The sequence below is a fragment of the Ursus maritimus genome, unplaced genomic scaffold, assembly GCF_017311325.1.
Source record: "Ursus maritimus isolate PB19 unplaced genomic scaffold, ASM1731132v1 scaffold_3, whole genome shotgun sequence".
Lineage (NCBI taxonomy): Eukaryota > Metazoa > Chordata > Mammalia > Carnivora > Ursidae > Ursus > Ursus maritimus.
Window position 1 is genome coordinate 59070539 of NW_024425563.1, and position 26731 is coordinate 59097269.

At 37.3% G+C, this 26731-nt stretch overlaps 1 protein-coding gene across 7 annotated transcripts in view; it reads left to right on the top strand.

Moving 5' to 3' along the window:
* Window positions 1-26731, top strand: part of DGKB (diacylglycerol kinase beta) — a 604621-nt gene that overhangs the window by 550863 nt on the left and 27027 nt on the right. For all 7 annotated transcript variants that reach the window (XM_040644224.1, XM_040644226.1, XM_040644228.1 and 4 more), the window contains 2 exons: window positions 21786-21906; window positions 23114-23174. In XM_040644224.1, coding sequence (XP_040500158.1) covers window positions 21786-21906; window positions 23114-23174 — 182 coding nt within the window. The remainder of the gene's footprint in view (window positions 1-21785; window positions 21907-23113; window positions 23175-26731) is intronic.

The window sequence follows — 26731 nt, forward strand, 5'->3', positions numbered from 1 at the left end:
GAGATGGGCTTGCTTTATAAAGATAAAGACCCATAAATCTGTTCTAGCGGGAAGCAGAAGCAAAGGGAATAGGGTAGGTGCTGATTTGTGTATGCTCTAAGATGGTAGAATGTTGAAGTCCAGCCCATCTGCTGACTTCTACTTTCTCTGCAGTAGGTGGCATGGGCATATATTGAAGGTGAGGGTGATTTGCAGATTTGAAGAAAGAGGCATAATCCTTATGTTGAATGGTTTGTTGGTTATGTGAAGCTTCATGTCGTGAAGACTACTGGATGGAGAATCTCCATCATCCTTAATCCTTACCCTAGCACACTGATTCTGAAAATCACATGTATGTTGGGACTTCGAATTGAGCCAAGTCACATTAAAACTCTGTAAAGATTCTTGCAACACATTAAATCTCTGTTATTTTCCTGGCAATAATACTTAAAGCATAATTTTAAACTGAAGAATTATCCTTCTCCACATTGTGCACATGGATATGTGTCTAGCTAATACCGAAAAGACAGAGCAGCCATCTTTTTGGAGTGCTGTCTGCTAATCAGTCTTGTAGAATTGGCTGGCTGCCCTTGGACCTGAAAAGAATTCCTGTCTGCCTTTATGTTGAGTTAAAGAGTCGGGCATTTGCCCCCAGTAATGGAGGCATAGCTACTTCTTGCTTGGCCATTGCACCACCAGATGTATCATATAAGTACTCTAATGGATAGTGATGGACTGGGAACATAGGAGATAATCTAATGCAGGCAGATGCTAGCAGTCAAGATTACTCAAGCTGTATTGAAATTTCCTTTGCACCTGGCACTGGAGGTGTTAGCCATGCCAGTTCAATCCCCCCAACACAGATGTTCTTGTTGTACCACTTTGTATGTGTAACATTTAGGTTTCTGTTCAGCTTTTCCATAGTACACATAAATACTGTAATCCAAAGACCACCCATTTATTAGTGCACCTGCATCTTCAACCAAATTTCTTTCATTCTTTTCGATGAATGTGCAACATTTTTTTAAGTGAGATCGTCGTAGGGTGAATAACCTTTTGTATCTGTCAGATAGCTTAACAGAATGATGATGATAATGATGATAAAAATAATACCAGATTCAGAAAGAAACACAAAACAGAACAATGTTACTAAAACATGGAGATAAACTGAGCTTTGTTTAAGCGAATGATACATTATTAACTTCTGTTTTAAGCTTTTCTTTATTTCTTATTAGTGAAGAAGATAGATTATATAAATAGATTGTTTTTCTCAAAGCTATAGTCTCATTTTTTCTTCAAATGGTATTTTGATAGCGCTTACCTCTTAAGAAGCAGGTTTTCCTGTATGTGAACCTCTGAAACCCCCATTTTAAATTAATAGGAGTGGAGCTTTGTGCAGCTGAACACTGGATATGACCTCCTGAATATGGGATAAAAAAAAACCTTTGGAGGGAGGGAAGATCATTACTCTAGAGAATAGCCTTGTGTAGTTGCTGTCCTACTGAAGTGGGGAAAGGGCATCAAAATGTTTTGATCTTGTTTTTATAGTTGCAAGCCATGTCTGTATCTTTCCAAATACCTAATTTTGAAATATATCACTCTATGAAAAGGAATTTCAGTGCTACTTAATTTTGGTTTGGGGGAGATGGAACTGACTTTCATTATTCATTTGAAACAAATAAATGTTTAAACATGAGCTGCATTTTAAAAATTGATGAGTGGTGATGGTTTTTAAAGTTTTTTTTTTTCATCAGTAGTAATAGTTTCCCAGGTTTATACTCATGTCCTGCTTGTTTTCCACTCTGCATATAGCCACAGTTGCATTCTGTTTGAGAGTTACAAACGTGCCCCACAGGGAAAAGAGAACGTGTCGTTATATCAGAATTACTCTGGTAATTTAGTAATCTGTTGTGTAGAATATATAGGCTACTAAAAAGCCAGCTAATCAAGGGACTGAGCAGAAAGAGGAAGAGAATACAAAAGAAAGAATGAAGAAGCAAAGAGGTGAATGAAAAAAATAAAAACTAGCCATATCCAGATGGCTCTGAATGTCCTTTTGTTTATTTCTGACAATTCTTGGAGCACTAGGATAGGACTGAGCAAACATTAGCAGTGAATTCAGTGAGTACGTAGAGAATGTAGCTAGCTGCTGAGACTACCTACTACTCCTGTATTCCAATATTAAATGCATAAGGCTAGAATGCAGAAAAATGAAGAAAGAAACAAATAAAAACCAGTTTCCTAAGATTTTCTAAAATTATTGCAACTATTTGAACTCTTCATTTTGAGAACTGTTTTTTTTTTTTTTTAAGATTTTATTTATTTACTTGAGGAGAGAGCAAGAGAACACAAGTAGAGGGAGCAGTAGAGGCAGAAGGAGAAGCAGGCTCTCTGCTGAGCAGGGAGCCCGTTGTGGGGCTCAATCCCAGGACCCTGTGATCATGACCTGAGCCGGAGGCAGATGCTTAACCATCTGAGCCACCCAGGCGCCCCTTCATTTTGAACTCTTGTGTTCAGTACAGAAATACTAGCATTTGCGTACACACAGGCACAAAGAACTATTAATCCATAACTTAGGAAGAAGAGGAAAGGAGAAAATTTATAAAGAGGGAGAAGTTGGGGCTGTCTAGCAATCCCTGGCATCCAAAAAATGGGTGAGAGCTATTTGAAATAGAACTTGAGCTCCCATTAATTATTCCTGCCTCCTACTGAAAATGTGAGGGTTAGATAGAATATACTACTTTATTTTAGACTAGTCTATGTTCTCTTAAAGTTTTTAAGGAGTTCTAATACTGAACTTGCATCACAGTTCAAGAATCCAGAACACCAGTACTCACTATTCCTGTTCCATCCCTAGAATACTTTTCTCGTTCAACATAATGTCATTATTATTTATGACGTTAGCAAGAAACTATCGAGTGCCTGTCCTGTACCAAGCACAGTGCTAAGAATGTTGAAAATATTCTCACTAGGTATTTTTATTTCATTTTATAGGCAAAGGGACAGGTGCTTGCAAAGATTAAATATTTTTTCAAGATCACACTATTAGCAACTTAAGGAGTAACAATCTGGACGCAGACTTCTATTATAAAGCTTGCATATTTAATCACTACAAAACTTTACGGAGAAGAATAGAGTAGAGCTTTACAAAATGTTGTACAAGTATTCAAGGGTCACATGAGAAATTGTGTTATAAGTCATACTAAGTTTTGAGGTTGATAATTTTTTTAAAAACCTATTTTACTTTGAGGATATAGCATTGGAATCCATTTCTTCCTTTTGTTCCACATGTATGCCCTCACTGCCACTGTGTTCGTGGCCTAGTTCCCAAGTACAATAAGGGAGTGGAACTAAAAAGTTTGCCGTTTCAAGATAAATATCATAGTTTTATTCTGACACAGGCATCAGCCAGAGTTTCTACTTGCAAACAACAGAATCATGCCTTGCTTGTGTAAGAAAAAGAAATGTATATAATATCAGTAGCCCCAGGGTCTCTTCAGGGAACAGAGAATCAGGCTTAAAAGCCACTCAGCCAGAAACCACACACAAAGTAATCACCTGACTTAACCATAGGGAACTTCACTGTCACTGCTTCTGTGCTGGAGTGTAACACTTTAACATAGAGATATTAGAGACGGGATACCACCCCTGGAACTTCTGACACTACTCCTTCAGAGAACAGAATACCTCCATGCCATCCTGGCCAGGATCATTTCTTCCTAGCACCTTCTCCTTCAAGCCACTGATTTCCAAACTGAAGTCTCACATGGGTGCACCTGATTGGCAAAGCATAGGTCACGTGCCCATGGATCACAGTCTAATGGGTCACATACTGATGCATCAGACACTGATGGATCACATTCTTTTTTTTTTTTTTTAAGATTTTATTTATTTATTTGACAGAGATAGAGACAGCCAGCGAGAGAGGGAACACAAGCAGGGGGAGTGGGAGAGGAAGAGCAGGCTCCCAGCAGAGGAGCCTGATGTGGGGCTTAATCCCATAACGCCGGATGATGCCCTGATCCGAAGGCAGGCGCTTAACCGCTGTGCCACCCAGGCGCCCCTGATGGATCACATTCTGATAGTTCACATGCTGACCCCAAAGGAAGCAGAGGGAGTGAGCTTCTGTCTTCTACTGAAGCAGAATTTATATTCATGAAGCATAGGGAGGTTGCTTAAAAAGTATTGGGCAGAATTTGCAAGGACGTAGATAGAGCTGGAGAGTATTATGCTAAGCAAAATAAGTCGGTCAGAGAAAGACAAATACCATATGATTTCCTTCATACGTGGAACTTAAGAACCGAAACAAATGAGCGAAGGGGGAAAAAAGAGAGAGAGGCAACCAAAAAACAGACTCAACTATAGAGAACAAACTGGTTACCAAAGGGGAGGTGGGGGGCAGATGGGGGAAATAGGGGATGGGGATTGAGGAGTGCACTTGCTTTGATGAGCACCAGGTGATGTGCGGAAGTGTTGAATCACTATATTGTACAATAGAAACTAATATTGCACTGTATGTCAACTAACTGGAATTTTTTTTTAAATCTAAAAAAAAAAATCCCACTCCTAATAAAACAAAACAAAGGACAAATGTCTTCAAAACCTAATAAGAGAAACAATATAATAAGAGAAAAGGTTAATTAAAAGTTACTTGCAACATCTATAGCCTCCATCTCATTTTTACCCCAATATTCATGTTATCTGTATCATATCTGTCTTTCTCTTAATTGAATATTTGCTAGTAACTTATATACATTGTACTTTATTACTGTTGTTCTACATAATAAAATTTATCAGAGATCCTCTTCACTCCCTTCCTACAAATACAGTGGAAACATTAATGAAATTTCATTCAATATAAGGCTTACTTATATCTTAGACTTTGCCCAGCTTTAGCATATATCATATTATTTGATCTTTGCAATAACCCAATGAGGCAAACAGAATATATGACATTCTTTTCATTTTATGGATAAAGAAACTAGATTTTGGAAAGATCATAAAATTTCTCAACACCAAATATCTGATTATGTTCTCTACTGCATAGAATATTTCAGTGGGGAGCCAACAGCCCGTCACCTAAATTCAAACTCTTCAACATGGTTTATAAAATTATGTATTCGTGCACCTGCTTACTCTTTGATCCTGCCTGCCCTTTCCTTCATACCCCATGAAATTCTGTGCTGCAGCCAAATCGAACGATTTCTAGGTCATTTTAAGCATCAGGATTTATCTCACTTTTCACTGTTCCTTTTCCCATACTATTCTCTTGCCTGAAACCACCAACCTACCTGTTGACCTGGCTGAGACTCATTCTTTAGGTTGTTGCTGACACGTTGCTATTATTATTGCAAAAAAAAAAAAAAAAAAAAGGAGGAAGCTTTTGGAAGTGATAGATATGTTTATGGAGTATATTGTGGTGATAGTTCCATGGGTATATACTTATCTCCAAACTCGTCAAATTCTATATATTAAATATACATAGCATTTTGTATGTCAAGTGTAACTCAGTAAAGTTGTTTTAAAAAAAAGAAAAATTTGACAGATTAAAGAAAGCAACAACTTAAAATTTTATAACACAGTATGGTATAAATCAAACAATTCTGTGGACCAGATTCAGCTATCTAGACAACAATTGATGACTTTTGTTCCCTGAAGAGATGACATGAGATTCCAAAAAAGAAGAAAGATTTTAGGGGTCAAGAAAGAGAAGAGAGATTCAGCTGGGCAGGCAGGGGAAAGGGTTACTGTGGTGAGTCCCAAGAACAGTGTGGAACCACAAGTGACTCTCTAGAAGAGTCCCAAGGAGATGGTATGACATCCTCAAATGGAAGAGCTGTGAAGCTATCTTCCATCTCCTTGGAAGAGCTGGCGGCAGCCCTAGGACAAGTCTCAGCAAGTTTCCCTCAGTCCCACAGGTGCATGGCATCAGAAGGCCAGCTTATATAATAAGAATAGTAGTGGCAGTGTAGCACACTAAGAATGAGAGGCTGTTTTCAAATTTTCCTGGCTATTTTACAAACTTCAGCGAGGAAATTGGCCTTTAAAATATCTGAGATAGAATTTACTGATAAGATAGAGTAATGGGAACGTGGAGGCAGAATTAAGTTGATTAGCAGGAAATTAAAATTATATTTTAGTGGAATACCTAATGTTGTGGATATGCACACACATATACACATATGATAAAAACTTATTCAAGTGCTTAAAGTTTTTCCAAATAAAAATTCCCCAATTTCAAAGAATTGCATGTGCATAACTACTAGCGATAAAAAGTAACAATTCATAGTAATGTATTTCTTTTTCTCCTTGACTTAATCCACCTGAGCATATGTTCCCTTCCCATACCCATGACCCTAACTATTAGCATCCTTTTTTCGTACAGAAAATAATCGCTATCCTAATGGTATAACATTGGTCTTAACTGTTTCATAATGTTCCAGAGACATTCTGAACTTCCTTTTAGCCAGTTGACTAAGAACTGAACCTTTTGTTCTCATGGACAAAGAGCCAATGAAGATTTTTATGAAACAATGTAAGTCATGTTAACTCCTCACCGAATCATAAGCCCTGTATTTTCTCAGCAGTTTTATATTTCCCAATTTAAAATCTATGTGGAAAGTCAGTCTTATGTAATGGATTGAAGTATGGTCAGTGACTTAACCAAAGACCGCTGGCTAATCATTGTCCTCATTCATATTTGTCTAGATAGACACACACACAGGCACACTTAGAAGGTTCAGTTCACCAATGCTACTTGCAGAACTGTGTAGAAGAGCTGCAGTAAATCGGAACAGTTGAAACTTTGGGTCATGTCAGAGTTGAACATGGATGCGTATATTAAGCCTCAGTATACACATTTCCATGTGTTACAATTTCACCTACGTGTTGAAATTTGTGAACAAGGTCACTGTCCTTGTTTTAAAGTATGTGATTTAATATGATGTATATCAGTGATTTCTGTAAATGTTAATTAGTTTAAAAACATTAACGGACAATATTTTTAAGTACAATTCCATCAACTCATTTTCCTCCTATTTAGGAATATCCTTGTCAGTTAGTGCAATATCCAGTTTTTTGGTTTTGTTTTGTTTTTTTTTTTTTCCCCGCAAATAGATGGAACTAGGGAGCTCAGTTAAAATGATGGAGGGTAAACATCCAGCATTTCCAAGGGGGAGGAGAGAATAAGGATGACGCTTTAGTAACTTTTTTCAGTGTTATTTGATGAGAACCTTCAAGTTGTCTATATATTTCAGATTGTCAGTTGACACATGAAGTTATTATTTGTCCCACACCTACTGAAGTAGATGAAGACTGGACATTCTTCCAATGGTCACTACAGTATACCTCCTGGAAACATAAATGAGGCTTTATGAAGCACTTTTATCTCATTTATCCCTTAGAACGAAATCTGTTCACATTTCCTCTAGCCTCATGATATTTGCCAGGGCCCCAATATATGTGAATGCGAAGGACATGCTCTTAGGGAGATGCCAATCAATTCACTAGAATGTGAATTGTCAACCTACAGTTATGTGGTATACATTGGCCAGATCCTCTAAGATGACAAGCTTTTCTTTTGGTTACTGTATCCTAGGTGACTAATTCCTATTTAAATGCTTTAATGCTAAATATTCTGGCATATACATACGAACTTTCTCTGAATGTGGATGAATCATTGCTACTTTTGAAATGCATCCATTATCAGGAGAGAGGAGCATAAAAATGAGGCAAAATCAAAAAATATATATCCATCTCTAATAGCTTTTGTTGATTTTGCAGGTTATTATTTGTTCCTCACTCCAATTTGTTAACGACTAATCCAATGATCATCATAGGGGAAAATTTTATGATTTTTTTTGTGTGTATGTCCTTCAACATGGATGCAGAAAAACTTCAGAGTGTAGAAAGAATAAATGTTGGAACTTTTTTGGGGGGCTACTGTTCTTTTTGATACTAATCCCCAAGCAGAGATTATTCGCACATCTGTTGATTTTTTTTTCACGTTGCACACATTTGCACCTTTTTTTTTAATGTTGACTGAATCACTTAATTGTAGAGGAGCGTTCATTTTAATGTAAATTTTACAGTATTACATGAGTGAATGTATGAAAATAGCTTGGAACAGTTTAAATTGGGCAGAATTCTGCTTTGATCATAATGTGCCTCTTCAGCATTAAAATAAACTTGCAACATATGCTGAAAAACGTGTAATAAGTAAGTGCCTCTTGTATGGTGACTTATCTGGAAAAAATAAATCATCAATTTAATAGAATTCCAAATTCGTAAAATACTTCTAACAACTAACAATGTGATGGTCTGATTAGCATCTTATGACAATAAGTAACCTGCAATACATGTTAAATAATCAGGAATATCTGATTTAAAGAATTTTTAAATATTAAAATGGTATCAAATTGTAATTATTTTTGGAAATACTTGAAAATAAAACACTTAGTAGGTAGTTACATAATGCTTTATTGTTACAGATGTAATCCTAACTTCTTTATGCTGTTGTTACAGATAACAAAGAATGAGGCAAATTGATACCATTTTTACAGCAACCAGTAAAAATGAAATTATCAACATTCTTGAATCAGGGTGAGAATAGAGAATAATTAATAATGACAAAGGAGTTTCCAACAGACAGAACAGCTAGATAACAACAGTTTTGCCTTTAAGATTTACCTTGATGAGATATTATTAATTAATGGCGGTTGTCCAAAGAATCTTCCATTGGTATCTTTGAGAGGCAGGGAAGGATTGTGATATCATGAGCAGAACTGTAGACACTCACTGAATAACTGTGGACAAATAATTTATCTTCTCTGACTTCTTTTCCTTGTCTGTAAAATTATATCAATAAGAAATGCTTTTGGTTGCAAGTTTAAAAAAATAAAACATCTAACAACGGCTTAAGCACAGTTCTTAAGTACTGAGTATAGTAAGTCATGAAAAAAAAAAAGGCAGGGAAACTAAATAGAGCCAGAGTAATATAAGAAATCATTCCCTATAAAAGATAATCTGTCAATGTTTACCTTTAATCAAAAGGAATACATTTGTCACTTCAAGAAATTGTCTCTGAAGTCATGAGCCATTTTTTTTTTCTCCAGCTAGTACTCATTGTAAAACAAATTCAAAGGTGAGTCTATCCTTTGGCAACACTTAAAGAAGCCTATCAGGAAAGCTTCAAGTCTACTTAATACAGTACATTATTACTAATTCAAGGTTTGCTTATTGATTGTCTGTTCTATGCCAGATTGTACATTTGGAGATCTAAAAAACAAACCAACAACAGACTATGAAGTGACACGGTATATGATTCTTACCCTTTAAAAGATTTTAAGTGAATTTGAAAATAGTGTTCATATATACAGACATGTTTTCCCTAAGCAGTCCTCTCTGTAGAGTTTCAGAGAGCTATGTGAATGTCCCACGGAGCTGATGATAATAGCACATCCTAAATCAGACTCATCATATTTTCTCCTTCCCCATTTGTCCTCCCCCAATTCAACCCCCCCCCCCGTTTTCCCCATATTGATTGGTGGCATTGTCATTGACTCGTCTCACAAGCCTGAATCTAGACATCATCATACCTTCTGACATTCCCCACCTCAGGTCCTGGTATTGCCGATTCTGCCTCATAAACAACTTTCCCTCTTCAACACATGGCCTCAGCCTTACCTAACTCCTTGTCATCTCTCACCCGGATTATTTCAGTGCTTCTCTCAAAGCGATCACCTAGCTTCTTAACCTCATTTCCTTACAATCCATATTCCACATGACTCCCTAGATGTTCTTTTAAAATGCAGTCTAATCACTTCTCTACTTAGTAATCTTAACTGGCCCCCAGTCAACTACAAGGAGAATTCAGCAACCTAACAAGGGTTATTAGGCCCTTCATGACCGAGTCCTCATTTCATTTCTCACAATCCTTCCCCTTGCTATTTATAAGCCAGAAAAATTGAGATTTTTTAATTCACTGGACATATGTGATTTAAACATCGTCTTATTTTCATACACGTTTCTCATTTTGGGAGAGCTTCACTCACCCCAACATCAGATAACTAAAATTGACCTTCAATATCATCAATTCCAGAAAGACTTTCCCTAAACTCTTACTACTTACTTTCCCCACCCCAGTCACCATCCATAAACACCCCATTTTTCACAGTTTATGTTTTGAATATGTCTATTGTAGCATGAATAATACTACAGTACATTTTTTTGCGGGTCAGTTCTCTTAAGGATGATATTCTCCTTGAGATAAGAACTGTAAGTTCATTCATACCCATCTCACTTACCTTCCATACTACCTGGCATATATTGATCTGCTGAGCTCCATGTAACTGTGTTGTGTGAAGTAAATGAATAAATGAACAAATGGAAGCTAGGTAATATTATGAAACAATATGTATGATATAACAAAATAAATATGGAGATCAAATTTAAGCCAGGAAAATAAAAATTCTTGCCAAAATCCCTAATCGTGATGAAACAAAATGAGATAATTGGAAATTCATAATAGCTGTGTCAAATGGGGACTACTTTTGTGAGTGGTGTGGTGGAAAAACCTTACTTGGACTAAGATACTGATAATGATCAAGCTCAACAGTAAGGAGTCTCATGTAGACCACTGGACAATGAGACGACCAAAGTGCAAAGTGATATGTGTCATTTTTTAACTGCCAGGTCTTACACTCTGGGAGCTACACTTTGTAAATCTTTGATACTGTGATCATTGCCTCCCTGTGTAAATTGAGTGTCAAAAGGGTCATAATGATACTGTGTTTTTGTAACATTTAGTGGTGGGTTGATGGCATAAGAGAAAGCAGTACAGAAGAGATGTTATTAACTGAGCCTTAAAGGACTGACAGAGTTTAAATAGGAGAGGACGAAAAGCTTCCATACTTGAGGGCAGCAGAGCAGGGGCAATCAAGCCTGCTGAAGGGAACAGAAAATAGTAGTTTGGACAAGGTCTGAGAATGTGCATGAAAGAGTATTGGAAATAAAGTTAAGATTATGAGTAGCTAAATGCCAAGGTTCTTGCTCTTTAGGGAGTACAAATCAATTACAGGTGACAGTGAAGGAGAATGACACTACCAAAGTATATTGAGGACAATGAATGTGGCAGTAGTTAGAACTAGAAGTCATGTCACTCAGGTGTCATTCACAAGGGAGAGAAACCCAATTCAACTGGCTAAACAAAACTAGTCTGTCTTTATTTTATAGTTTTAAATTCAAAGTGATATTTAAAAGATACAAAGTGGATATATTTGCACAAGTAATGGAAAAATCCATGACTGTTTGGAAATGCCTGAATCCAAGTCCTCAAACAATTTACGAACCAGAATGGTTCCTCCCGTGCGGTAGCAAGTTGTCCTCCAGAAGCTCCAGACTTATGCCGAGTCTGATTTTAATATTTTTCTTTTCTTTTTTGTTTTGACATTTTTATTTGTGTTATTTTGAGATTATAAGAAGGATGGGGTAAGCAGCAAATATCTTTTTTGGTAATATTGCGATCCAGCGTTCTAAGATACTGTATACTGTGTCATCACTACTACTTTTATTTCGGAAATCATAAAGCAATGGCATAGTAAAATGATTATATTAATTTAATAGCCTAATAAAGAATGTTATTACTGTGGGCTGCCACTGGTCCAGTTACAGTGCAGCTTTGTTCTTCTTACCATGTCAGGCCCACTGAAGTTTGGTTCTACTGTGTCTTGCCCCTAGAACACCTGAGCTTCTTCTCTTCATCCCCATTCCTTGTGGAAATAAGAACAGGCTGTGTCTGTCGTATTTCTGCCCATGGTGGTTCACAGTGAGCCTAATCCTGTCCCAAGAAGCGTGCAGAATGCTGACCTAGTTTCTCTATGACCCTTCGATTCCAGTTTCTCTATGCTTCACCCTGTGGAAATTAGAGTTCAGAAGACGGACATAAATGTAGGTAATGAAGTCTTGGTTCTCTGACTCCAGAGATTTCTGTCTTGTACCAGCCCGCCCAAAACTGTGGAAGGCTAACATGTTAGATTGCAAGAAAGGTAAAATCTCAGGTGTTGCACTTCTTGACAGTGATGTACGTTTCCCTAATGAAATCTTCTCGTCTCATCTATGTTCTCCCCAGACCCCTGCTTTCTAATTCTTTCTTACTGTTCTCTTTTCCTGGCTTCAAAAATCTCTTCTTTTTTGTTGATAATCCATGCAAAACAGATTCTTTTTACTTACAACTCAAATTAGCATTCTTTATGACTCTGTTTAGTCCTAAATGCTAGTTTCAATTATTTCTTGAAGAAAAGGGCAAGAATCGAATAGATGGAGAGTTGGGCTCTGAAACTCTACTAGTAATTCAGTTCTTTGACCCTATCACCGTGCACTTGGAGCCTAAAGATATAAATTTATCAGTCCGGAATGAGTTCCTAGACTCCTTCCCCTTGGGCACATTGGTTCGTTTCATACCCGGTGACCTCGATTAGGTGGCCTACCTCAGAGAGAAGTTGTGATTCCATTCATAGCCTTTGCTCAGTAAAACATACCTTTCCACTGGATCAGTGCATACCTGTGAATTGTTGAACAGAAACAACAGGTAACCTTCTTTGAAATGTGTATCTCAGCTGTCCTACTATTTGAGAAACAAGACCTTCCTCATAATATTTTTCCAGTGAACTTGATACTCTTTCTGCATTTTTACCTGACTGAAATTAAAATAAAAATAAGTTAATAGGAAGATTCTGCACAGGAGCTTTAAACTATGTGGCAAAAGTGGCGATCAGTCTAAACACATTAAAATTCTATTTTCCTTTACAAGTGTTTGCTGCAGATGACCCCCACTGATCTTAAATATATTTCTGTATCTGTAACTGAGTAGAGGTTTTCCGTACAGCATGTTCTAATGGCACTCTGGCCTTTAGCCAACAAGGCACTGAATAAGGCTATTTTTAAAATACAGAAACTGGGAACAGCTGCAGCAATCAAATTTGATAAAAACAGAGAGGAACTTTGGTTTTTTTTTACGGTTTGTCCAAGTTTAGACTTCTTTCATAGAACTGCTTTTGTTCTCTAGTATGAAGGGCTACAAGACCAATACAGTGAAGCCCTTTTAAACAAATAACTTTTAAAAGAATACAACTAAATAGAATAATTTTTCTTTGTACCGAGAGTATAAATGCAAAAGTGTTTTAAACTATTTTAAAAAGAATATATCTCTTATAAGAAGAGGTAGGAAAAGAATGAATTATATTGACAAAGTTTGGATCGTAAAAGAGGTTTTGGCTTTCCCTGCCCACAAAAGCAACTCCTTGAAAGGGGAGATAAAGTCCTTAGTTTTTCGGTGTTGAAAATCTGAAAGTTTGCATTTGAACTTCTCCTGTGTACTCAAGCGTTGTTAGGGGCAAAGGTACATTGAATGTTCCATTTCTAGTTTTCACATAACTATTAGTCATGAATGTTGCTGTATTTTCTAGAAGTTGGATTAATATCAGTGCAGTTCTTTTACAAAGATAAAATGACATGCTTCTTAAAATGTAAAGGAAAACTTTCTCACAGAGACCTTTTGTACTTATCTGAATCCCTCAACGTGTCCATATACAAGGGCTTATTCTTTATTTTTTTTTAAATTCAAGCTCTTTGGAAACTTGTCAGTACATGATTAATAAGCATCATGAGGTGAATAGATACTGAAACTCTCCTATACAGTAGTTGATTGCAAATTCTCTCTTCTAAGTGATTTCATGTGTTGAAAGGATTTCTTTGCTAACTTTGTAATTGACATGACAAAAGATATTGTATTTCTTACAAGTATTTATGAATGAGGTTAATTTTAAAATCCCTTCCAAATAAAACTACTTAGGTCAACATTAATTCAATTTAGTAATCCAAGACATAATATCATTATTTTTCTGTAGCCATGAAATTATAAAATAAGATTATCTTATAAGGCAGAAGAAAGAAAAAGAGATTATCTTATAAAGCAGAAGAAAATAAAAATAGAAGAATCTAGGTATACACTAAGCTGTACTGACTTGCCAACAGGTAGCCTCTTAGATATGATGGTCCATCTGTCTACAGTCTCTTATAAGCTTAAAAAAATGAAAAAACTAATTAAGCAGAATCTTCTCTGATTCAAATCATTCTTTACTAGAGGCACCGATGAGTCAAGAATGGCTTGTCTTTAAGTGGTGAAGCAATGATCATATTAAGTGTGTTGTTAGAACTTGAGACCATGAGAGTTCCTGTCTCAGTTGAGAGGGGGTCCTCAGTCCCGCATAACAGCAAAACTCCTTCAACACACACGCTGTTCTAACCAGCGACTGTGGCATTCCTGTTGCGCAGAGCCCTGAAGCCAGCAGGTTTTCAGGGATTTTCTGGCAGCACACCAGATTTCAGGAGATAATCCTATATTTTACCAATACCAAAAAGTTCCAAATGAAGGTTGCTGAGATTTAATTTTATTTACTCATGTGTAACCTCTTTTCTGAAGACGTACTGCCAGGAGAGTAAGATTTATGTCTGACCAGCAGGGTTTAATGCAATGGTCAGAAGGAGCACAGTAACCCAATATAATGGAATCTTTCAATCTCTTGTTAAGAGTACAGTATTTATATGTAACCAGGATAAACTAGACATAAAAAGCAGCTCTGTTATACAGCAAATAACTATGCCTCATTACTATATTTTGTCATTTTAATTTTCAGCATTAGGTTTATAAGTGAGGTCAAATGCATTACCACGTTCTTAAAATTTTATTGTTTTTCACAAGTGTTGTTCGTAATTCATTGAAACTAAAATAAGAGACAGTGAAACATGCCATTATATTTTATAATATACATCAAGAAAATAGCATTTTCATAGTGCTTCTGGAAATTGAGTGTAAAGACTACAGAGTCATATGTAAAATCATATTGGCACTGCCTTCTAATAAATTGAATTTGAATTGGGGTGGTTTCTTTTTTAATTGTGGAGCTGTTTAATTCTTAGAACAGCAGTTGGTCATCTCCCTGGTGACTTCACTCTTTTAGCAGGAATCACTGTTGGGGCACAGGATGCCCCTCCAGAAGCTATTCAGAATTTGCCGACGTCTGCCATCATTCATGAGCACTTGCTTTGTTGTTTAGTGATGGTGCTAATATGAGGAGACACGTGAAGTAGCTTGGTTTATGGAAGAGGGCAGCAGAGGCATGGTGCTGTGAAAATATCCCTACATGCACCAATGGCTCATTCACACAGAAAACAAGCAGCAGCCTTCAGTCCCTCCACAAAGCTTGACAAGAACAAGCTGACTCAAGAACCCAGAAGCAGAAGCATTCAGAATCACTGCTAGCTTGTGCTCCCAAACTCTCTGCTTACATTTACTCGTCATACACATTGTCAGTTGCAGCAGTAGATTGCTATGGGAAGTCTTTAAGCTGATTCTCTATGGACCTTGTGAATGAAATGCCTACAGTTTCTTGGGTTGTGTGCCCCGGGGTGAAGATCACTTTTCAAGTATGCCATGTGATAGTGATTTGCAGGCCCTGATCACTTTGGTCCCAGTAAGGGAGGTTGTTGACAATGTGCCACACTGTGATTTCTGATCTTTACTTTTTTTGGATCCATTTAGAGAAGTTCAGAATTTTAGAATGAAAATCCATAAAGTTATAGTCAGCTCTGGCTGGTTGTTTTCAAAAACCAGATGGCTTTAAAAGAGATGATCAAATCCATTCTTTAAAAGTCATTTTTAAAAGCGGGCTTGTGAGTCTACTATATATACATATATATAATTTCTGTATGTGTACCCTAACCCCTTACTTTTCTGAGTTTTTAAAGGAAATGGAGTATTTCATACTGCTAGATTTTCCAAAACTCTAGTTAATCCATTTATGTACCAGGCTATAATTTTTTTTTAAAGATTTTATTTATTTATTCGACAGAGATAGAGACAGCCAGTGAGAGAGGGAACACAAGCAGGGGGAGTGGGAGAGGAAGAAGCAGGCTCCCAGCGGAGGAGCCTGATGCGGGGCTCGATCCCGTAACGCCGGGATCACGCCCTGAGCCGAAGGCAGACGCTTAACCGCTGTGCCACCCAGGCGCCCCACAGGCTATAATTTTCTAAGTTTTTTTTCATTTTAACCATTTTGGATGGAAATTGTTCCAAAAAGCATATTGCATTTCATAGCCTTCTTACAAGATTCTTCAGAGTATAATTTACACATGACCTGGAATAGTCATTGTGAATGAGAGTTTTATACTGTATTTTAATTTAGTGACCATATCTGAAATGATTTACTGGTAGGATTATTGATGGTACCATTTGCTTGTTTGTTTGTTTTTTTTTTTCTGTTTCATCACTGGTAACATTTTATGGTTTGTTCTTACTATTACTGTCAGCATGTACAGTAACATGGAATTTGGAGTCAAGTATACCCAGTTCAAAAGCCAGAGTTGTGAAGACTTGGACAAGTAACATAGTTTTCTCATCAATAAAATGAAGAGAATAATATCAGCTTCTAAGGATTGTTGGAAGTCTTAAATGAAAAAAAAGCCTGTAAAGTCCTGAGCAGAGAGCCTGCCCATAGTGGGCACAGAGTATATATATCACCTCTCCCCGTTTCCTTGGTAGACCGCTAATTACGTGGTGTACCACCTTAGGTGCTGAATGTGTTCTTTAATGCTTACATGCTTGTGCTCTGAGACGAAGTCCATATCTATAAACTGTTGTTTTCGTTCTCTCTAATCACTCCCTTTTCTTATTTGCATTTTGTAATTTATGGAGGTCAGGGAAAACAGCCATGTATGCATGTGAGGAGCCATCTAAATAATCAATGGGACAATAGATGGACACGTTAAGGAAAAATCCTCAAAGGATTCACTTAGGTGGACGAATTTCATATACACCTAGCTTTTTAAAAGTGTCTTCTGGATCTGCAGGCATGTCTCCCATAGATGCTAGATAAATGAAGCATCACTAGAAGGCATGCGATCTACTTACGCTCAGAAGGTGCAACTCCACAGATATCCTGGACTCGCCCTGGCCAAATAAGGACTTAATAGATGTTGATATAATTAGCAGTTTATGGTGATTACAAAATGTCCCTGCTGAGTCAGTGAGTGAAGCCAGGACATGGCCTCCCACCACGTTACGGCATGTGGCTGGACACCGTGCACAAAGGAGTCTGCCCTGCCCCTCTTTCCCTCACTTCAGTACACATTATATTCTACGAAATGCTAAAATGCTACAACTCACATTCAGTCTGTGTTTGTAATGCACCCTCTTCTGTTCCTTCACATATGGCAATCTGAAACAATTACATAATGAGACATATTATCAGGGCATAACTGTCAAAAATGAAGAGACTGAGCTGTGAATAAATATTACCCACTTATTAGTTGTGCTGCTCTTGTGTTCTCGAATCTATACCTTACTCTTGACTTTCAGATTTTATAATCATACCCCCTGATTGCCCGTGTAACCAAATGATACAGCACTAACGATGGTCAGAAAACTATAAAGTCAAAGGCAAATTAAACTTCAAAGTAGTGTTTCTTATCATCTTTGTGTTGTAGTGTGGTGAAATCTAATGACTATACAAAGCATGTTTTAAAATTCATAAAAATAAAATATATAGGGTAATGAAGGACACCAATTATCTTGAAATACTGTTGAAGAGTCACTGACCCTGCGTTAAGAATGTTGCCCTAATATGACTCACTTTTGATTATTTCATTAAGTTTCTTCCCTCTGAAGTTCCTCTTCTGAACTTTCTATTTTAAATATGAAAATATCAAATTTGGCAGATTCTCTTGCCTCTATTACCCACATAGAGCCATTTGGAAAGACATGTTAACTCTTTCAGAAATGTACCATTTTTCCCCCGAACTGAAGCAATCTCTTCCTCAGGATAGATGCGCCCTTCCAAACACCAGGATGTCAGGAGGTCTCAGTACTCAATGGATGCCTCTCCCGTGGAGCTAATTCTGACCTGGATCTACAGGTCGGGTTGCAATTTGTGCATTCCTGTGTATTACTCTCCTTTCTCCCCCCACATTCAAAAAGTCCAGTCTGGCTGCAATGACTGCATATAACGTTGACCAGTAAGCTGCTCGTTTCTTTTATAATAAAGTTGGAAACTTCAGTACTTCATGATTAACAACAAATTGTTGATGAGGAACCTCACAGTACACAAAGGTGGTGAGATTCTGTGGCTGACAATTTTTACTCGGGGATACGTACACTGAGAAGGAAGGACGTTATGCCTTTCAGGTCCTGTGATGCCATTTTGCATTTATAGTGACAGTACCAACGTGAAAATTTCAATGGCCTAATTAATTGTTTCTCTTAAGCAGAGGTTGGCACTTTTCTCTAAATGTCCAGATAGTGTATATCTTAAGCTCTATGGGCTACATGGTCTCTGTTGCAGCCACTCTGCCATTGCAGTATGAAAGCAGACAGACAAAACCTAAATGAAAGAGTGTGGGGGCACCTGGGTGGCTCAGTCGGTTAAGCGGCTGCATTCGGCTCAGGTCATGAGCCTAGGGTCCTGGGATTAAGCCCCGCATTGGGTTCCCTGCGCAACTGGGGAGTCTACTTCTCTCCCTGCCCCTCCCCCACCCAGCTTGTGTGTGTACGCGCGCACGCTCTCTCTCTCTTTCTCTCTCTCTCTGAAATAAAATCTTTAAAAAAAAAAAAAGAATGTGGCTGTGCTACTATGAACTAAACTATGAACACTCGATTTTAATTTCATATAATCTTCCGATGTCACAGTTTATTATTTTTAAATTCTTTCCACTTTGTAAATGTGTAAAAACCATTCTTAACTAGCAACCCATACAAAAACAAGCAGCCAGCCAGACTTGGTCCATGGGCTGTAGTTTGCCACTCCAATTCTTATGTATGAAATTGTAGGCAGGTAGCAAACCAATTAAGCAGGTTCATGGCATTGGTTATGACATCCCAATGGGACCTGCATGTAAAATAATTTTAGCTAGAATATGAAGTGAGGAAGTCTTTGATGTTTTTAGATGATACTACATATAGAAACGAAATTTGAAATTATATAGATGGAAACTATCTTTGTCTGAAATCAATCAAGATCCGGCTCTCAAAGGCAATATGTAAGAAGCATCAGTTTTACACAGACAGTGCAGACTATTATATTTAAAAATGTGGAAGTGTTATGGAAGTAAATTTGTGCTGCACAAATTTAGGGTTTCTTTTTAATTTTTTTTCCTGAACACCTAATTAAAAGAATATGGTACTAATTTACCTTTACTGGAGTTAGTAAACATTCCACTATTTCTGGGCAGTTCTTTTTGTTATCAAGAACATGAAAATTTGAAAGCCTCTCTTCTAAATCTGTAAGAAATATCTTCATTACTGATTATTAATGGTAGAGACTGATATTCAGGGCATTTTTTGCAGGGAGAAAAACAAAGACAAATTAAAAGAAAGAAAAAAAATCAGAAGGAGGGTGGTAGACAGCAGCAATATGGTGTGGGTATAGACAATCCCTGTGATTCATGGAAAAGTTAGGGCTCACAGATTAACTGTCAAGAGAAAGTGTTTTATTTCTTGTAGAATAGTTCCCATCAACCTGATCATTACAAGAGTAGCACAGAATTTCCCCTATTTAGGAATGAGGCAGTCGCAAAATATGTAATACTTTATATGAACTTCAATGTTGTTGTTGTTGTTGTTGTTGTTTTATAAATATCACCAGACACACATCTGGGGTTTTAGTGCTTGCCACAGTGTAGTTTTCTGGTTGACATATATCTAAGAAATGCGTATATTAACACCCAGACTATAGAGCCAAGTACATTTTAGTGCGGGCTACAGCTGAAAGAATATGTTTCCATTCCTTGTCCATCTGTTCTTGGCAACATAAATTTAAACTAGAAACACAGAATAAGTTTCATGAGAAATAAGTTTAAATAGGGTTTAGAACAGCAAGGTGAATGCTCTAAGTTATTGTGACTTGTTAACATTTGATTTCGTAGGGGCGCCTGGGTGGCACAGTGGTTAAGCGTCTGCCTTCGGCTCAGGGCGTGATCCCAGCGTTATGGGATCGAGCCCCACATCAGGCTCCTCCGCTATGAGCCTGCTTCTTCCTCTCCCACTCCCCCTGCTTGTGTTCCCTCTCTCACTGGCTGTCTCTATCTCTGTCGAATAAATAAATAAAATCTTCAAAAAAAAAATCATTTGATTTCGTAGCTAGATTGTTGTGTTGACGTGGAGAAATCTCATGCTGCAGCTGTAGCTTCAAGTTTAAATTTTTTTTTTTTTTATCAGCTCATTCTAAAAAATACAGTGGCTTGGTCACACTTTCTGTTTTAAGGGCTTATAGTCGCCAAGGATCATGAGCCTAACAAATTTTGAGAGTTCAGAGTGCTTATTGGCCATACACTTCAACTACACTAAAAATGCATCATCTACGTTTGTGGGCTCTGTGCTGAAATGGATTCATTAGTGGGGAATGAGGGTTTTCCATACAAAATGGAGTCCAGACAAAACACACTTGCTTGATTTTCTGCAAGTCCAGCTTCAGCTATGACCAGCTATTATGTTATTATCTTGTAAAATCATCATGCCCTCCCACTCCACACTAAAATCTCCAGCTTTTTCTGCTACTAAATTAATATTAAACTGTTTATTTGCATTTGAAAATAAATACATGAGAATACTAAAATATAAAAGGGCCATATATATGCACCTAGAATTTTGCCTCCCTCTCAAGGGTCCGGGCACTCTAAGATAAACAGGTATGCTGTGTGGAGGCTGTGTGTCAGGGCTGGGCTCTGTGGGATTCCTCTCATGTGAGGGCAACCTTTGCTTCTGGCTGAGCAGAAGTCTTCAGGTTGGGAAGGGACCTTGAAGCTCACACAATCCAGCCTCTTTCTCTAGACAAGAAGCATTTATATAATTTTTAAGTCTCTTTTTCTTATATGGTTGATTTATCAAATATAGTGGTTATGTGTTGAAGTCATTGGGTTTGAAATTTGGCTCTGTGACTTCCTAGGTATGTTAATACAAATACATTAGTTAACTTCTCTAGTGTTCTCTCTGTAAAGGGAATAATCCTATTTACCTTCAATTGGTTTTAAAGGGAGGCAAATGAGGTGATAAAGTGATTAGTCCAGTAAACATTCATCAAGCAAGAGCTATTATTATTAGCCTCTTTCTACTGTCCTCTGTTAGAAAAAATAATTGCACTGTGCTGATTTTCTAGGTGGCTCCCAAGTAGTATTTTAGTAGCATATTTCTTATCATCAGAAAAACATCTCAAGAAACGAATACTGTTTCTTTAACTTCTGCACAAAGCTACCTATGACTATGGACAAGTCACCTGATGATTTAGAGACTCAATCTTCTTATCTTTAAAATGAGAAACTTTAATTCCATGAGCTCTAGGGTCTTTTGTTCGAGTAGTTTAACAAAATCATGTTTGACAGCATATCCTCATACTTTATTTATAGTGTTGAAATGTGTGTATGCTGCCAAATGTATAAACGTTCCATCTATACGTGTGGAATAACATTAAGTTTATTGATGTTAAAAACTACTGGTATATTTTTTGGCATTATTTGGCTCCGAATTCATTCTTCCCATTTTGTTTTAGATCAAGCTGACAGCAGATCTTTTCCCACAGCACCTCGAGGTTTAGTTAAACTGAGAGCTTTAGACGTAGGCCATCTTTTCATTACTTTCAGAATCCAAGGCAAGCTTTCTTGGTCAAGTAACTTTCGTTTTTCATCTTCATAATAACTAGTGGCATTAAATTGTGCACATATGGATCTCCACTGGAACTGACGAGGCTTCTGTTCTCTTTCAGATCTGAGTGATCAGCTGCTGGAGGTGGTTGGCTTGGAAGGAGCCATGGAGATGGGACAAATCTACACGGGACTGAAAAGTGCTGGGCGGCGGCTGGCGCAGTGTTCCTCTGTGGTCATCAGGTAGTTGTTTCTGTATAATTGACAAAGGGGGTTGACATGGGATAAGTACAACCGAATTGAAAGTATGCAGGACTCTGATAACAATATTTGTCTTATTTGTGCCTCAAATTATCAGTAACTAGGGGCGCCTGGGTGGCACAGCGGTTAAGCATCTGCCTTCGGCTCAGGGCGTGATCCCGGAGTTCTGGGATCGAGCCCCACATCAGGCTCCTCCGCTATGAGCCTGCTTCTTCCTCTCCCACTCCCCCTGCTTGTGTTCCCTCTCTCGCTGGCTGTCTCTATCTCTGTCAAATAAATAAAATCTTTAAAAAAAAAATTATCAGTAACTAATACTGATACATTTCCATGAAATGGAAACTGGCAGATTTTACAAAGTTTTGGTTAGCTGTTACTTACCAGGTTTATTGAAATTTGATGTTCTCTTGTTCAGACCATGGATACAATTCTAACATACAAACCTCATCCCCTCCCAAATGGTTCCCACATGGTTTAGTTTGCTGAAGCGTGGAAGGATCTACTGGGTATGTTGCCCAATGAAAACACTGTTGAGGCACCATTAACTTAAATTCTTTCATGGACTAAAGTACACCATTGTTTCTATAAAATTAAATTATCAACTTATTATAAAGTAAGATTTTATATGTATTAAATGTAAACCTTTTTTAAGAAACACTTCTCCAGAATTTTACCTTTAGGGAAAAAAAATCCTACTTTGACCCTATGGTAAAGCTTTGGATTATAGCACAGATATAATTGGTATTATTTGTGTGAAAATGTTGCTCCTGGAAAATCTGAGACACCGAACACCTTTCCTTCAGGTTTGCAATATAGGTTTTCATGAAAACAAGGGAGGCTCTTTTGGCTATAGGAATTCTGATTATATCATTAAACATAACCCCCCCTAAAAAAAAATAAATAAAAATAAAAATAATTTAAAAAAAAACCATAAACCCTTCATTTTTCTTTTGGCATCCATAATTTTTTCATATCATCACATTTACCAGGAAGCTCTTAATATTCCTGTGATGAGGGTACCTTTCAGGATACTCATTCATAGTCAAGAATTGAAGTCCCTTTCAGAAGAGATCAATTTAGAGCCAGCTTTTACCATATTTGCATTCCCTGGTCTTATCATCTTATATTTTACATATAGTCTGTTGTGTAAAGTATTTCAGTGTTATACTTAAAATGAAATATTTTCCCCCAGGACTAGCAAGTCTCTGCCAATGCAGATTGATGGGGAACCATGGATGCAGACCCCATGCACAGTGAGTACAGAGTTGAAAGGCTATGTCACTTCATTTTTGCTTTCCAGGTGTCATGTACTTCTATAACTAACTAATCACATACTCCCATAACTAAACCACAATACCTAAGCTTTTGATCTATCACCGAGGACCTTTTTTTTTTCATTATTGATGTGACAGAGCTATCGCATTCAGGTTTGGGGCATTATATGCCCTTGGCAATGATTTAACTTTTGAACGTTTGTGTTAGTCTAGGTACAGCTTTTAGATACCATAGATCAATTATAAACTCTGGAACTAAACAAATGAATATAAATTTTTAAATATCTTTCTTATACTTGTTTCAGAACACCTTATGAGAAAATTATTTATGAGGCCTTCAGACATAAATGTCCCTGAATTATTACCCATCTGTTCTTTTACCTCCACTTGGGCATCTGAGAGCATCCCTCTCTGTAGAAAACTCCCCCGATCATTGCATTCTCCAGAATGAGATATTATTTAAGTCAGACATTTAGACCCCCCAAAATTCCAGTTTCCATTTATATAGTGAATCATCTGATTAAAATGTTAAAAGTTCACCTTGACTGCTTTGTGGAGAATCGATTATAATGAGTAGCCCCTGGGACAGAGTCTATCAGAGCAGTCTGGGCTTGGGCATGGATAGTGACAGGAAAGTGGATAGATCTGTGCTCTATTCTGAAATGGAACAAAAATAATTTGCTGTTGAGTTCCTTTGGGGCTGAGAGAAAGCGATGAATCCAGGTTAGCTCTGACATGTGAATGATGATGCATTTACTCCGTAGTTAAGATTGGGAGGACAACCAATTAGGGAGTGAGAGGGGAGGTCTTAGTCTTAGACTGGTATGAGCCTTGTGCTAAGTGCTGCTGTTACATGTAAGGTTTTTTTTAGTTGAGATAGAGTTGACATACAAGATTATATTAGTATTTATTAAATATTTACATAAACATTAAATAATGGATCTCATCATTTTTCAGATGGAGAAAACATAACTTACTAAAGGTCAGATATGTAGCAGAAATGGAACTCAAACCCAGGACTCTTTGATTAAGGCCCCTTCTCTTAACCACTAGTTGAAACAAATTTAGCTACAGATTCGGAACAGTACAGCTTAGCATATAAAAGGGAAGTTTTAATTATACCTTTCCAGTGGTTTTAGTCTAAAGTTATTGGCTTCCTCTTTGTGTACAGCAGATAAATACCACCTTTTGTTTATTCCTGGTATGTTCTTTTTAGCCACTTTGAACCCCAAGTTTGTGAACCTGTTAATTCTCTAATAATAATGAAAACAGACTTGTTTAAAAAATCTCTGTTGATTGGCTACTTCCTCTGCTTTCTGCCATCTTTGTACTTGGTTCCAAATACCCTTTAAAGAATCCCTGTTCTCCCTTCACCAGCATGTAGACACCTGCATCTTGTCTGTTACTCTTCACGCTCCCAATGACACTTCTGAGTTCACGTTTATATCACACCGATGTTGAAGGTGTTGTTACTTTGCTACAAGTGATGGTAGCGGTGGTGGTGGTGATGTGCCAAGGCGCTGGTGATGTATGGTGCCGCTGGTGGTAGGGATGAACTGGTGGAGGTGCTATCAGTGATGCTGGTGATGGTGGTGGTGATGGTGGTTGTGATGCATGATGATGGTGGTGGGGGTAGTGGCAGTATTGTCTTTAGTGAAAAGTCAGTTTTCGTCAGCTTGTTCACAAGATAATAAATGAAAAACAGTGAAACACCAGACACCTTCCACAAGGACTCTGCATTTTTTGGATTCTTTTCAGGGAGAAAGGAGGTTTCGGCCTTACTGCATGTTTTAAACCCAGAAGGATTAATGGTAGTAATAATATCTAACATGTAGTAAGCTTTAGTTTGTGTCATGTACGGTTTGAGACACTTGACCTGTATTGACACATTTAATTTTCATAAAAACCCTATGATTAGTTTCCCTTTAAGGACAACACAACTGAAGCAGATAAAGGTCAAATAGTTTGCCTGACTCACACAGTTGAAAATGGCGGGGTAGAAATTAAAACACAAGTAGTCTGGCCCCACAGTTACTGCCCACCATGGATCTCAACCTGTGAAGACCCCGGGCCATCGTCGTGACTCCCCTGCTGGAGTGTGACTCCTGGTAAATCACTTGCTGCCTTTCTCCATCTTTAAAAAGTCTATGTCCGTGAAAATCTAGGGTCTTAGAATAATTTTTAGCTTATTTTACACAAGCACCTCTAAAGATACTTCTGTTAACTTACCTTTCAATTAGTAACAGGATATTTATTTTGCCTATTAATTATCATGATCTATACAATTGTTAAATTAATAGTAATTTCATATAACTTACATTTAATTTTCTCTCCTTTAAACTCTCTTATTCTTTTAAAACATTTATTCCAGTCTATAGTGGGCCAAGAGCTGTACTAGACTATGGCTCATTATGGTCATTTCACATTCTGGCATACTCTACTTTTCCTAGAACCACATGGAGTTCTGAACTCTAAATTTCACTTTAAATGAAGAGAGTATTTAGTCTTCATAGCATTGGTATGGTATAGCCAAAGAATGTTGTTTGTTTCAATGGAATAACAAAATGTTGTTTCATACAGAATATCAGAGTTGATAGAATGTTAAAATTCTGTGCTGAATTTAAATATCCATTAGCAGGGTGCCTGGGTGGCTCAGTCGTTAAGCGTCTGCCTTCAGCTCAGGGCGTGATCCCGGCGTTCTGGGATCGAGCCCCACATCGGGCTCCTCTGCTGGAAGCCTGCTTCTTCCTCTCCCACTCCCCCTGCTTGTGTTCCCTCTCGCTGGCTGTCTCTGTCAAATAAATAAATAAAATATTAAAAAAAAATAAAAAAAATATCCGTTAGCTGGTATCTAATTTATGAAGGAATTGCTTTAGATATAATGTTACAGCACAGCAGAAGTTCTGTTTTTCTGTAAGTAGAATATATAAAATGGAAAGGCAGGTAATAAATGGGTCTTGATTCTTACATCAAATGATAATTTTTTTGAATAATCAAAGTAATATAAGTTCTAGAGATCAGTAGTGGTGATGGTTGCACAACAAAATAAATGTACTTAATGCCATTAAGCTGTATACTTTAAGAATGGTGAAAATGTTAAATTTTCTGTTACTTATATTTTACCACAATAAAAAGAAAATTGAAAAAAAAAAAAAAAAAAACCTAAGGTAATCTTTACTTAGACATCTCGCCAATCCAGAGTTAAAATATCAGGAAAAGCAAAACCAAAGAGCTTAAAACTTCCAATATATACTTAATAATTACATTTATGACCTTTTAAATTCTCTCACTATAGTGCAGTCAATAGAAATGTGTCAAGTACTGGTGTATTCACAGCTTCCTAACAGTCACTGAATTAACAGAGAGTGGATTCTAGCCATATAACTATTGGCCATGTTAACAAGCATATCAATCTAAAGAGTCAGTTAATTCCAGAAGACTTTATATTGAAATAGTTTAAGAAGATACTTTCTTTAGGCTGGACTCCAGAGCCTAATCATTTTCCCCTTTTTGTCTTCTTCCCCCGCAATCCTTCT